Raw genomic sequence first — 15,742 nt, 5'->3', positions numbered from 1 at the left:
CTTCCTGTAGAGACTCCTACACTAGAGGACAGTTATAACACAGCATCCTAACCTTCCTGTAGAGACTCCTACACTAGAGGACAGTTATAACACAGCATCCTAACCTTCCTGTCGAGACTCCTACACTAGAGGACAGTTATAACACAGCATCCTAACCTTCCTGTAGAGACTCCTACACTAGAGGACAGTTATAACACAGCATCCTAACCTTCCTGTAGAGACTCCTACACTAGAGGACAGTTATAACACAGCATCCTAACCTTCCTGTCGAGACTCCTACACTAGAGGACAGTTATAACACAGCATCCTAACCTTCCTGTCGAGACTCCTACACTAGAGGACAGTTATAACACAGCATCCTAACCTTCCTGTAGAGACTCCTACACTAGAGGACAGTTATAACACAGCATCCTAACCTTCCTGTAGAGACTCCTACACTAGAGGACAGTTATAACACAGCATCCTAACCTTCCTGTAGAGACTCCTACACTAGAGGACAGTTTATAACACAGCATCCTAACCTTCCTGTAGAGACTCCTACACTAGAGGACAGTTATAACACAGCATCCTAACCTTCCTGTAGAGACTCCTACACTAGAGGACAGTTATAACACAGCATCCTGGTTTGCAACTGCACATGGGGACAAAGATCATACTTTTTTGAGAAATGTCCTCTGGTCTGATGAAACAAAAATAGAACTGTTTGGCCATAATGAACAGGAACACACACCAGTCCTATAATGTTAACAGGAACACACACCAGTCCTATAATGTTAACAGGAACACACACCAGTCCTATAATGTTAATGAACAGGAACACACACCAGTCCTATAATGTTAACAGGAACACACACCAGTCCTATAATGTTAACAGGAACACACACCAGGCCTATAATGTTAATGAACAGGAACACACACCAGTCCTATAATGTTAACAGGAACACACACCAGGCCTATAATGTTAACAGGAACACACACCAGTCCTATAATGTTAACAGGAACACACACCAGTCCTATAATGTTAACAGAAACACACACCAGTCCTATAATGTTAACAGGAACACACACCAGTCCTATAATGTTAACAGGAACACACACCAGTCCTATAATGTTAACAGGAACACACACCAGTCCTATAATGTTAACAGGAACACACACCAGTCCTATAATGTTAACAGGAACACACACCAGTCCTATAATGTTAACAGGAACACACACCAGTCCTATAATGTTAACAGGAACACACACCAGTGCTATAATGTTAACAGGAACACACACCAGTCCTATAATGTTAACAGGAACACACACCAGTCCTATAATGTTAACAGGAACACACACCAGTCCCATAATGTTAACAGGAACACACACCAGTCCTATAATGTTAACAGGAACACACACCAGTCCTATAATGTTAACAGGAACACACACCAGTCCTATAATGTTAACAGGAACACACACCAGTCCTATAATGTTAACAGGAACACACACCAGTCCTATAATGTTAACAGGAACACACACCAGTCCTATAATGTTAACAGGAACACACACCAGTCCTATAATGTTAATGAAATAATGTTAACAGGAACACACACCAGTCCTATAATGTTAACAGGAACACACACCAGTCCTATAATGTTAACAGGAACACACACCAGTCCTATAATGTTAACAGGAACACACACCAGTCCTATAATGTTAACAGGAACACACACCAGTCCTATAATGTTAACAGGAACACACACCAGTCCTATAATGTTAACAGGAACACACACCAGTCCTATAATGTTAATGAACAGGAACACACACCAGTCCAATAATGTTAACAGGAACACACACCAGTCCTATAATGTTAACAGGAACACACACCAGTCCTATAATGTTAACAGGAACACACACCAGTCCTATAATGTTAACAGGAACACACACCAGTCCTATAATGTTAATGAACAGGAACACACACCAGTCCTATAATGTTAATGAACAGGAACACACACCAGTCCTATAATGTTAACAGGAACACACACCAGTCCTATAATGTTAAGCAGGAACACACACCAGTCCTATAATGTTAAGCAGGAACACACACCAGTCCTATAATGTTAACAGGAACACACACCAGTCCTATAATGTTAATGAACAGGAACACACACCAGTCCTATAATGTTAATGAACAGGAACACACACCAGTCCCATAATGTTAATGACAGGAACACACACCAGTCCTATAATGTTAATGACAGGAACACACACCAGTCCTATAATGTTGACAGGAACACACACCAGTCCTATAATGTTAACAGGAACACACACCAGTCCTATAATGTTAACAGGAACACACACCAGTCCTATAATGTTAACAGGAACACACACCAGTCCTATAATGTTAACAGGAACACACACCAGTCCTATAATGTTAACAGGAACACACACCAGTCCCATAATGTTAATGAACAGGAACACACACCAGTCCTATAATGTTAACAGGAACACACACCAGTCCTATAATGTTAACAGGAACACACACCAGTCCCATAATGTTAATGACAGGAACACACACCAGTCCTATAATGTTAATGACAGGAACACACACCAGTCCTATAATGTTAATGACAGGAACACACACCAGTCCTATAATGTTAATGACAGGAACACACACCAGTCCTATAATGTTAATGACAGGAACACACACCAGTCCTATAATGTTAATGACAGGAACACACACCAGTCCTATAATGTTAACAGGAACACACACCAGTCCCATAATGTTAACAGGAACACACACCAGTCCTATAATGTTAATGAACAGGAACACACACCAGTCCTATAATGTTAACAGGAACACACACCAGTCCTATAATGTTAATGACAGGAACACACACCAGTCCTATAATGTTAATGAACTGGAACACACACCAGTCCTATAATGTTAACAGGAACACACACCAGTCCTATAATGTTAACAGGAACACACACCAGGCCTATAATGTTAACAGGAACACACACCAGTCCTATAATGTTAACAGGAACACACACCAGTCCAATAATGTTAACAGGAACACACACCAGGCCTATAATGTTAATGAACAGGAACACACACCAGTCCTATAATGTTAACAGGAACACACACCAGGCCTATAATGTTAATGAACAGGAACACACACCAGTCCTATAATGTTAACAGGAACACACACCAGTCCCATAATGTTAACAGGAACACACACCAGTCCTATAATGTTAACAGGAACACACACCAGTCCTATAATGTTAACAGGAACACACACCAGTCCTATAATGTTAACAGGAACACACACCAGTCCTATAATGTTAACAGGAACACACACCAGTCCTATAATGTTAACAGGAACACACACCAGTCCTATAATGTTAACAGGAACACACACCAGTCCTATAATGTTAACAGGAACACACACCAGTCCTATAATGTTAACAGGAACACACACCAGTCCTATAATGTTAACAGGAACACACACCAGTCCCATAATGTTAACAGGAACACACACCAGTCCTATAATGTTAACAGGAACACACACCAGTCCTATAATGTTAACAGGAACACACACCAGTCCTATAATGTTAACAGGAACACACACCAGTCCTATAATGTTAACAGGAACACACACCAGTCCTATAATGTTAACAGGAACACACACCAGTCCTATAATGTTAACAGGAACACACACCAGTCCTATAATGTTAATGAACAGGAACACACACCAGTCCTATAATGTTAATGAACAGGAACACACACCAGTCCTATAATGTTAATGAACAGGAACACACCAGTCCTATAATGTTAACAGGAACACACACCAGTCCTATAATGTTAACAGGAACACACACCAGTCCCATAATGTTAACAGGAACACACACCAGTCCTATAATGTTAATGACAGGAACACACACCAGTCCTATAATGTTAACAGGAACACACACCAGTCCTATAATGTTAACGAACAGGAACACACACCAGTCCTATAATGTTAACGAACAGGAACACACACCAGTCCTATAATGTTAACGAACAGGAACACACACCAGTCCTATAATGTTAATGACAGGAACACACACCAGTCCTATAATGTTAACAGGAACACACACCAGTCCTATAATGTTAACAGGAACACACACCAGGCCTATAATGTTAACAGGAACACACACCAGTCCTATAATGTTAACAGGAACACACACCAGTCCAATAATGTTAACAGGAACACACACCAGGCCTATAATGTTAATGAACAGGAACACACACCAGTCCTATAATGTTAACAGGAACACACACCAGGCCTATAATGTTAATGAACAGGAACACACACCAGTCCTATAATGTTAACAGGAACACACACCAGTCCCATAATGTTAACAGGAACACACACCAGTCCTATAATGTTAACAGGAACACACACCAGTCCTATAATGTTAACAGGAACACACACCAGTCCTATAATGTTAACAGAAACACACACCAGTCCTATAATGTTAACAGGAACACACACCAGTCCTATAATGTTAACAGGAACACACACCAGTCCTATAATGTTAACAGGAACACACACCAGTCCTATAATGTTAACAGGAACACACACCAGTCCTATAATGTTAACAGGAACACACACCAGTCCTATAATGTTAACAGGAACACACACCAGTCCTATAATGTTAACAGGAACACACACCAGTCCTACAATGTTAACAGGAACACACACCAGTCCTATAATGTTAACAGGAACACACACCAGTCCTATAATGTTAACAGGAACACACACCAGTCCTATAATGTTAACAGGAACACACACCAGTCCTATAATGTTAACAGGAACACACACCAGTCCCATAATGTTAACAGGAACACACACCAGTCCTATAATGTTAACAGGAACACACACCAGTCCTATAATGTTAACAGGAACACACACCAGTCCTATAATGTTAACAGGAACACACACCAGTCCTATAATGTTAACAGGAACACACACCAGTCCTATAATGTTAACAGGAACACACACCAGTCCTATAATGTTAACAGGAACACACACCAGTCCTATAATGTTAATGAACAGGAACACACACCAGTCCTATAATGTTAATGAACAGGAACACACACCAGTCCTATAATGTTAACAGGAACACACCAGTCCTATAATGTTAACAGGAACACACACCAGTCCTATAATGTTAACAGGAACACACACCAGTCCTATAATGTTAATGACAGGAACACACACCAGTCCTATAATGTTAATGACAGGAACACACACCAGTCCTATAATGTTAATGAACAGGAACACACACCAGTCCCATAATGTTAATGACAGGAACACACACCAGTCCTATAATGTTAATGACAGGAACACACACCAGTCCTATAATGTTAACAGGAACACACACCAGTCCCATAATGTTAACAGGAACACACACCAGTCCTATAATGTTAACAGGAACACACACCAGTCCTATAATGTTAACAGGAACACACACCAGGCCTATAATGTTAATGACAGGAACACACACCAGTCCTATAATGTTAACAGGAACACACACCAGTCCTATAATGTTAACAGGAACACACACCAGTCCTATAATGTTAACAGGAACACACACCAGTCCCATAATGTTAATGAACAGGAACACACACCAGTCCTATAATGTTAACAGGAACACACACCAGTCCTATAATGTTAATGACAGGAACACACACCAGTCCTATAATGTTAATGACAGGAACACACACCAGTCCTATAATGTTAATGAACAGGAACACACACCAGTCCTATAATGTTAATGAACAGGAACACACACCAGTCCTATAATGTTAACAGGAACACACACCAGTCCTATAATGTTAACAGGAACACACACCAGTCCCATAATGTTAATGACAGGAACACACACCAGTCCTATAATGTTAATGACAGGAACACACACCAGTCCTATAATGTTAATGACAGGAACACACACCAGTCCTATAATGTTAATGACAGGAACACACACCAGTCCTATAATGTTAATGACAGGAACACACACCAGTCCTATAATGTTAATGACAGGAACACACACCAGTCCTATAATGTTAATGACAGGAACACACACCAGTCCTATAATGTTAACAGGAACACACACCAGTCCCATAATGTTAACAGGAACACACACCAGTCCTATAATGTTAATGAACAGGAACACACACCAGTCCTATAATGTTAACAGGAACACACACCAGTCCTATAATGTTAATGAACAGGAACACACACCAGTCCTATAATGTTAATGAACTGGAACACACACCAGTCCTATAATGTTAACAGGAACACACACCAGTCCTATAATGTTAACAGGAACACACACCAGTCCAATAATGTTAACAGGAACACACACCAGTCCTATAATGTTAACAGGAACACACACCAGTCCTATAATGTTAACAGGAACACACACCAGTCCTATAATGTTAACAGGAACACACACCAGTCCTATAATGTTAACAGGAACACACACCAGGCCTATAATGTTAATGAACAGGAACACACACCAGTCCTATAATGTGAACAGGAACACACACCAGGCCTATAATGTTAATGAACAGGAACACACACCAGTCCTATAATGTTAACAGGAACACACACCAGTCCCATAATGTTAACAGGAACACACACCAGTCCTATAATGTTAACAGGAACACACACCAGTCCTATAATGTTAACAGGAACACACACCAGTCCTATAATGTTAACAGGAACACACACCAGTCCTATAATGTTAACAGGAACACACACCAGTCCTATAATGTTAACAGGAACACACACCAGTCCTATAATGTTAACAGGAACACACACCAGTCCTATAATGTTAACAGGAACACACACCAGTCCTATAATGTTAACAGGAACACACACCAGTCCTATAATGTTAATGAACAGGAACACACACCAGTCCTATAATGTTAATGAACAGGAACACACACCAGTCCTATAATGTTAATGAACAGGAACACACACCAGTCCTATAATGTTAACAGGAACACACACCAGTCCTATAATGTTAATGAACAGGAACACACACCAGTCCTATAATGTTAACGAACAGGAACACACACCAGTCCAATAATGTTAACAGGAACACACACCAGTCCTATAATGTTAACAGGAACACACACCAGTCCTATAATGTTAACAGGAACACACACCAGTCCTATAATGTTAACAGGAACACACACCAGTCCTATAATGTTAACAGGAACACACACCAGTCCTATAATGTTAACAGGAACACACACCAGTCCTATAATGTTAATGAACAGGAACACACACCAGTCCTATAATGTTAATGAACAGGAACACACCAGTCCTATAATGTTAACAGGAACACACACCAGTCCTATAATGTTAACAGGAACACACACCAGTCCTATAATGTTAACAGGAACACACACCAGTCCTATAATGTTAATGAACAGGAACACACACCAGTCCTATAATGTTAATGACAGGAACACACACCAGTCCTATAATGTTAATGACAGGAACACACACCAGTCCTATAATGTTAATGACAGGAACACACACCAGTCCTATAATGTTAACAGGAACACACACCAGTCCTATAATGTTAACAGGAACACACACCAGTCCTATAATGTTAACAGGAACACACACCAGTCCTATAATGTTAACAGGAACACACACCAGTCCTATAATGTTAACAGGAACACACACCAGTCCTATAATGTTAACAGGAACACACATCAGTCCTATAATGTTAATGAACAGGAACACACACCAGTCCTATAATGTTAATGAACTGGAACACACACCAGTCCTATAATGTTAATGAACTGGAACACACACCAGTCCTATAATGTTAATGAACTGGAACACACACCAGTCCTATAATGTTAACAGGAACACACACCAGTCCTATAATGTTAACAGGAACACACACCAGTCCTATAATGTTAACAGGAACACACACCAGTCCTATAATGTTAACAGGAACACACACCAGGCCTATAATGTTAACAGGAACACACACCAGTCCTATAATGTTAACAGGAACACACACCAGTCCCATAATGTTAACAGGAACACACACCAGTCCTATAATGTTAACAGGAACACACACCAGTCCTATAATGTTAACAGGAACACACACCAGTCCCATAATGTTAATGACAGGAACACACACCAGTCCTATAATGTTAATGACAGGAACACACACCAGTCCTATAATGTTAATGACAGGAACACACACCAGTCCTATAATGTTAACAGGAACACACACCAGTCCTATAATGTTAACAGGAACACACACCAGTCCTATAATGTTAACAGGAACACACACCAGTCCTATAATGTTAACAGGAACACACACCAGTCCTATAATGTTAACAGGAACACACACCAGTCCTATAATGTTAACAGGAACACACACCAGTCCCATAATGTTAATGACAGGAACACACACCAGTCCTATAATGTTAATGACAGGAACACACACCAGTCCTATAATGTTAATGACAGGAACACACACCAGTCCTATAATGTTAACAGGAACACACACCAGTCCTATAATGTTAATGACAGGAACACACACCAGTCCTATAATGTTAATGACAGGAACACACACCAGTCCTATAATGTTAACAGGAACACACACCAGTCCTATAATGTTAACAGGAACACACACCAGTCCTATAATGTTAACAGGAACACACACCAGTCCTATAATGTTAACAGGAACACACACCAGTCCCATAATGTTAATGAACAGGAACACACACCAGTCCTATAATGTTAACAGGAACACACACCAGTCCTATAATGAACAGGAACACACACCAGTCCTATAATGTTAACAGGAACACACACCAGTCCCATAATGTTAATGACAGGAACACACACCAGTCCTATAATGTTAATGACAGGAACACACACCAGTCCTATAATGTTAATGACAGGAACACACACCAGTCCTATAATGTTAATGACAGGAACACACACCAGTCCTATAATGTTAATGACAGGAACACACACCAGTCCTATAATGTTAACAGGAACACACACCAGTCCTATAATGTTAACAGGAACACACACCAGTCCTATAATGTTAACAGGAACACACACCAGTCCTATAATGTTAACAGGAACACACACCAGTCCTATAATGTTAACAGGAACACACACCAGTCCTATAATGTTAACAGGAACACACACCAGTCCTATAATGTTAACAGGAACACACACCAGTCCCATAATGTTAATGAACAGGAACACACACCAGTCCCATAATGTTAACAGGAACACACACCAGTCCCATAATGTTAATGAACAGGAACACACACCAGTCCTATAATGTTAACAGGAACACACACCAGTCCCATAATGTTAATGAACAGGAACACACACCAGTCCCATAATGTTAACAGGAACACACACCAGTCCTATAATGTTAACAGGAACACACACCATTTTTTTAAATAGAACAACAATCATTAGGAATTGTTAATTATCAATTACTATGTCAATAGTTTGTGTGCGTGCTTGCTTCAGCTGACTGCGTGCTTGCTTCAGCTGTCTGCGTGCTTGCTTCAGCTGTCTGCGTGCTTGCCTCAGCTGTCTGCGTGCTTGCCTCAGCTGTCTGCGTGCTTGCCTCAGCTGTCTGCGTGCTTGCCTCAGCTGTCTGCGTGCTTGCCTCAGCTGTCTGCGTGCTTGCCTCAGCTGTCTAAAGTTATTTTGTGTCTGTGTTCCAGAGCTGTACTTCCTGACAGAGGGCCCAGAGTCGTACCACTACCTGAGTCAGTCTGGCTGTGTGAAGGACAGGAGTCTAGATGACCTGAAGCTATATGACAGTGTAATGGTGAGATTGACTGGTCTATTTGTTGTAGCTCTGTGGGTTGTAGCTCTGTGGGTTGTGGCTCTGTGGGTTGTGGCTCTGTGGGTTGTGGCTCTGTGGGTTGTAGCTCTGTGGGTTGTAGCTCTGTGGGTTGTAGCTCTGTGGGTTGTAGCTCTGTGGGTTGTAGCTCTGTGGGTTGTAGCTCTGTGGGTTGTAGCTCTATATGTTGTAGAGTCAGTCTGAAGGACAGGAGTCTAGATGACCTGAAGCTATATGACAGTGTTATGGTGAGATTGACTGGTCTGTATGGTCAGGGCTACATGCTGTACCTTATCATACTGCCACCAGAGGGCGCCATAACCATTATTAAAAACTACAGGCCCAGCCTTTATGGACACGGTCTATGAGACCAGCAAACATGTAAACATATGGGCCTGTTTTCAACAAACCTCTCAGAGTAGGAGTGCTGATCTAGGAACAGGTCCCATCTGTCCATGTGGTCTGTTTCATTCAGGTCTCTCAACCAGTCTGTGTTCAGCAGGTCTCTCAACCAGTCTGCGTTCAGCAGGTCTCTCAACCAGTCTGCGTTCAGCAGGTCTCTCAACCAGTCTGCGTTCAGCAGGTCTCTCAACCAGTCTGTGTTCAGCAGGTCTCTCAACCAGTCTGTGTTCAGTAGGTCTCTCAACCAGTCTCTGTCTCTGCTGCCACCAGGAGGCTCTGAAGGTGATGCAGTTCAGCGAGGAGGAGATACGTGACGTCTTCAAGCTGCTGTCTGCTGTTCTTCTGATGGGGAACATAGAGTTCATGACCGCAGGAGGAGCACAGATCACCTCTAAAGGAGGTGAGTAGAGAGCCTCTTTCCACATGTTCTCTGCAGATCTTGACAGGGAGGATGGTTCTGCAGATCTTGACAGGGAGGATGGTTCTGCAGATCTTGACAGGGAGGATGGTTCTGCAGATCTTGACAGGGAGGATGGTTCTGCAGATCTTGACAGGAGGATGGTTCTGCAGATCTTGACAGGGAGGATGGTTCTGCAGATCTTGACAGGGAGGATGGTTCTGCAGATCTTGACAGGGAGGATGGTTCTGCAGATCTTGACAGGGAGGATGGTTCTGCAGATCTTGACAGGGAGGATGGTTCTGCAGATCTTGACAGGGAGGATGGTTTTGCAGATCTTGACAGGGAGGATGGTTCTGCAGATCTTGACAGGGAGGATGGTTTTGCAGATCTTGACAGGGAGGATGGTTCTGCAGATCTTGACAGGGAGGATGGTTCTGCAGATCTTGACAGGGAGGATGGTTCTGCAGATCTTGACAGGGAGGATGGTTCTGCAGATCTTGACAGGGAGGATGGTTCTGCAGGTCTTGACAGGGAGGATGGTTCTGCAGATCTTGACAGGGAGGATGGTTCTGCAGATCTTGACAGGGAGGATGGTTCTGCAGATCTTGACAGGGAGGATGGTTCTGCAGATCTTGACAGGGAGGATGGTTCTGCAGGTCTTGACAGGGAGGATGGTTCTGCAGGTCTTGACAGGGAGGATGGTTCTGCAGGTCTTGACAGGGAGGATGGTTCTGCAGGTCTTGACAGGGAGGATGGTTCTGCAGATCTTGACAGGGAGGATGGTTCTGCAGATCTTGACAGGGAGGATGGTTCTGCAGATCTTGACAGGGAGGATGGTTATGCAAATCTTGACAGGGAGGATGGTTCTGCAGATCTTGACAGGGAGGATGGTTCTGCAGATCTTGACAGGGAGGATGGTTCTGCAGGTCTTGACAGGGAGGATGGTTCTGCAGATCTTGACAGGGAGGATGGTTCTGCAGGTCTTGACAGGGAGGATGGTTCTGCCACCTTCATCCTCAACCCCGTCCCTCCCGAGGGAAGCGTGGCGAGAGAACGCTGAACAACGCCCAGTAACATGCTCTTAGAATTCCTTTGTTACCCTGGTTCTCTCGTCTGACCCCATTTCCAGAGCACCACCAGGAACAAATCCACACGTGTTAATGTTGGATCTAGTAACAAGCGTGTGGTGTTAATACCAGGAATAAGAATAAACCTCAACGCTTTATTCCACACAGCAATCGGCTCCACCTCGTTCCTTAATTATTCTGTCCAAACTGCTCGGAGAATGTGTCAGTCCAGTGATACTGTTTAATCTACTGTCCCCCCTCTCTCTAGCCGTCTCTGTCTTTCTCTAGCCGTCTCTGTCTGTCTCTAGCCGTCTCTGTCTGTCTCTAGCCGTCACTGTCTGTCTCTACTGGTCACTGTCTGTCTCTAGCCGTCTCTGTCTGTCTCTAGCCGTCACTGTCTGTCTCTACTGGTCACTGTCTGTCTCTAGCCGTCACTGTCTGTCTCTGGCCGTCACTGTCTGTCTCTGGCCGTCACTGTCTGTCTCTAGCCGTCACTGTCTGTCTCTCTAGCCGTCACTGTCTGTCTCTACTGGTCACTGTCTGTCTCTACTGGTCACTGTCTGTCTCTAGCCGTCACTGTCTGTCTCTAGCCGTCACTGTCTGTCTCTCTGGCCGTCACTGTCTGTCTCTCTGGCCGTCACTGTCTGTCTCTAGCCGTCACTGTCTGTCTCTAGCCGTCACTGTCTGTCTCTAGCCGTCACTGTCTGTCTCTACTGGTCACTGTCTGTCTCTGGCCGTCACTGTCTGTCTCTAGCCGTCACTGTCTGTCTCTACTGGTCACTGTCTGTCTCTAGCCGTCACTGTCTGTCTCTACTGGTCACTGTCTGTCTCTACTGGTCACTGTCTGTCTCTACTGGTCACTGTCTGTCTCTAGCCGTCACTGTCTGTCTCTAGCCGTCACTGTCTGTCTCTCTGGCCGTCACTGTCTGTCTCTAGCCATCACTGTCTGTCTCTAGCCGTCACTGTCTGTCTCTACTGGTCACTGTCTGTCTCTCTAGCCGTCACTGTCTGTCTCTAGCCGTCACTGTCTGTCTCTGGCCGTCACTGTCTGTCTCTAGCCGTCACTGTCTGTCTCTCTAGCCGTCACTGTCTGTCTCTACTGGTCACTGTCTGTCTCTACTGGTCACTGTCTGTCTCTAGCCGTCACTGTCTGTCTCTAGCCGTCACTGTCTGTCTCTCTGGCCGTCACTGTCTGTCTCTAGCCGTCACTGTCTGTCTCTGGCCGTCACTGTCTGTCTCTAGCCGTCACTGTCTGTCTCTCTAGCCGTCACTGTCTGTCTCTGGCCGTCACTGTCTGTCTCTACTGGTCACTGTCTGTCTCTCTAGCCGTCACTGTCTGTCTCTCTAGCCGTCACTGTCTGTCTCTAGCCGTCACTGTCTGTCTCTAGCCGTCACTGTCTGTCTCTAGCCGTCACTGTCTGTCTCTACTGGTCACTGTCTGTCTCTAGCCGTCACTGTCTGTCTCTACTGGTCACTGTCTGTCTCTCTAGCCGTCACTGTCTGTCTCTGGCCGTCACTGTCTGTCTCTAGCCGTCACTGTCTGTCTCTCTAGCCGTCACTGTCTGTCTCTGGCCGTCACTGTCTGTCTCTACTGGTCACTGTCTGTCTCTAGCCGTCACTGTCTGTCTCTCTAGCCGTCACTGTCTGTCTCTACTGGTCACTGTCTGTCTCTAGCAGTCACTGTCTCTCTGGCCGTCACTGTCTGTCTCTACTGGTCACTGTCTGTCTCTAGCCGTCACTGTCTGTCTCTGGCCGTCACTGTCTGTCTCTAGCCGTCACTGTCTGTCTCTAGCCGTCACTGTCTGTCTCTGGCCGTCACTGTCTGTCTCTAGCCGTCACTGTCTGTCTCTCTAGCCGTCACTGTCTGTCTCTGGCCGTCACTGTCTGTCTCTACTGGTCACTGTCTGTCTCTAGCCGTCACTGTCTGTCTCTACTGGTCACTGTCTGTCTCTAGCCGTCTCTGTCTGTCTCTGGCCGTCACTGTCTGTCTCTGGCCGTCACTGTCTGTCTCTAGCCGTCACTGTCTGTCTCTAGCCGTCACTGTCTGTCTCTGGCCGTCACTGTCTGTCTCTAGCCGTCACTGTCTGTCTCTAGCCGTCTCTGTCTGTCTCTCTAGCCGTCACTGTCTGTCTCTACTGGTCACTGTCTGTCTCTCTAGCCGTCACTGTCTGTCTCTAGCCGTCACTGTCTGTCTCTAGCCGTCACTGTCTGTCTCTCTAGCCGTCACTGTCTGTCTCTCTAGCCGTCACTGTCTGTCTCTAGCCGTCACTGTCTGTCTCTGGCCGTCTCTGTCTGTCTCTGGCCGTCTCTGTCTGTCTCTGGCCGTCTCTGTCTGTCTCTGGCCGTCACTGTCTCTCTCTAGCCGTCTCTGTCTGTCTCTGGCCGTCACTGTCTGTCTCTCTAGCCGTCACTGTCTGTCTCTAGCCGTCTCTGTCTGTCTCTACTGGTCACTGTCTGTCTCTCTAGCCGTCACTGTCTGTCTCTGGCCGTCTCTGTCTGTCTCTGGCCGTCACTGTCTGTCTCTCTAGCCGTCACTGTCTGTCTCTAGCCGTCTCTGTCTGTCTCTACTGGTCACTGTCTGTCTCTAGCCGTCACTGTCTGTCTCTCTAGCCGTCACTGTCTGTCTCTACTGGTCACTGTCTGTCTCTCTGGCCGTCACTGTCTGTCTCTACTGGTCACTGTCTGTCTCTCTGGCCGTCACTGTCTGTCTCTACTGGTCACTGTCTGTCTCTAGCCGTCACTGTCTGTCTCTGGCCGTCACTGTCTGTCTCTACTGGTCACTGTCTGTCTCTACTGGTCACTGTCTGTCTCTCTGGCCGTCACTGTCTGTCTCTCTAGCCGTCACTGTCTGTCTCTCTAGCCGTCACTGTCTGTCTCTGGCCGTCACTGTCTGTCTCTCTGGCCGTCACTGTCTGTCTCTCTAGCCGTCACTGTCTGTCTCTAGCAGTCACTGTCTGTCTCTAGCAGTCACTGTCTGTCTCTAGCCGTCACTGTCTGTCTCTAGCCGTCACTGTCTGTCTCTAGCCGTCACTGTCTGTCTCTAGCCATCACTGTCTGTCTCTAGCCGTCACTGTCTGTCTCTAGCAGTCACTGTCTGTCTCTACTGGTCACTGTCTGTCTCTGGCCGTCACTGTCTGTCTCTAGCCGTCACTGTCTGTCTCTAGCCGTCTCTGTCTGTCTCTCTAGCCGTCACTGTCTGTCTCTACTGGTCACTGTCTGTCTCTCTAGCCGTCACTGTCTGTCTCTAGCCGTCACTGTCTGTCTCTAGCCGTCACTGTCTGTCTCTCAGCCGTCACTGTCTGTCTCTCTAGCCGTCACTGTCTGTCTCTCAGCCGTCACTGTCTGTCTCTGGCCGTCTCTGTCTGTCTCTGGCCGTCTCTGTCTGTCTCTGGCCGTCACTGTCTCTCTCTAGCCGTCTCTGTCTGTCTCTGGCCGTCACTGTCTGTCTCTCTAGCCGTCACTGTCTGTCTCTAGCCGTCTCTGTCTGTCTCTACTGGTCACTGTCTGTCTCTCTAGCCGTCACTGTCTGTCTCTGGCCGTCTCTGTCTGTCTCTGGCCGTCTCTGTCTGTCTCTGGCCGTCACTGTCTGTCTCTCTAGCCGTCACTGTCTGTCTCTAGCCGTCTCTGTCTGTCTCTACTGGTCACTGTCTGTCTCTAGCCGTCACTGTCTGTCTCTAGCCGTCACTGTCTGTCTCTCTAGCTGTCACTGTCTGTCTCTACTGGTCACTGTCTGTCTCTCTGGCCGTCACTGTCTGTCTCTACTGGTCACTGTCTGTCTCTCTGGCCGTCACTGTCTGTCTCTACTGGTCACTGTCTGTCTCTAGCCGTCACTGTCTGTCTCTGGCCGTCACTGTCTGTCTCTACTGGTCACTGTCTGTCTCTACTGGTCACTGTCTGTCTGTCTGGCCGTCACTGTCTGTCTCTCGGCCGTCACTGTCTGTCTCTCTAGCCGTCACTGTCTGTCTCTCTAGCCGTCACTGTCTGTCTC

At 45.4% G+C, this 15,742-nt stretch overlaps 1 protein-coding gene across 1 annotated transcript in view; it reads left to right on the top strand.

The window, feature by feature from the left end:
- The window catches only part of myo10l3 (myosin X, like 3), a 188,515-nt gene that overhangs the window by 72,561 nt on the left and 100,212 nt on the right, over positions 1 to 15,742 (top strand). The window contains 2 exon segments of the mRNA XM_082967263.1: positions 9,764 to 9,870; positions 10,558 to 10,687. Coding sequence (XP_082823389.1) covers positions 9,764 to 9,870; positions 10,558 to 10,687 — 237 coding nt within the window.

The sequence above is a fragment of the Salmo salar genome, chromosome 21, assembly GCF_965601325.2.
Source record: "Salmo salar chromosome 21, fSalSal1, whole genome shotgun sequence".
NCBI classification, from domain to species: domain Eukaryota; kingdom Metazoa; phylum Chordata; class Actinopteri; order Salmoniformes; family Salmonidae; genus Salmo; species Salmo salar.
Note: the sequence above shows the minus strand (reverse complement) of the source record. Positions and strands in the feature narration are given on the sequence as shown.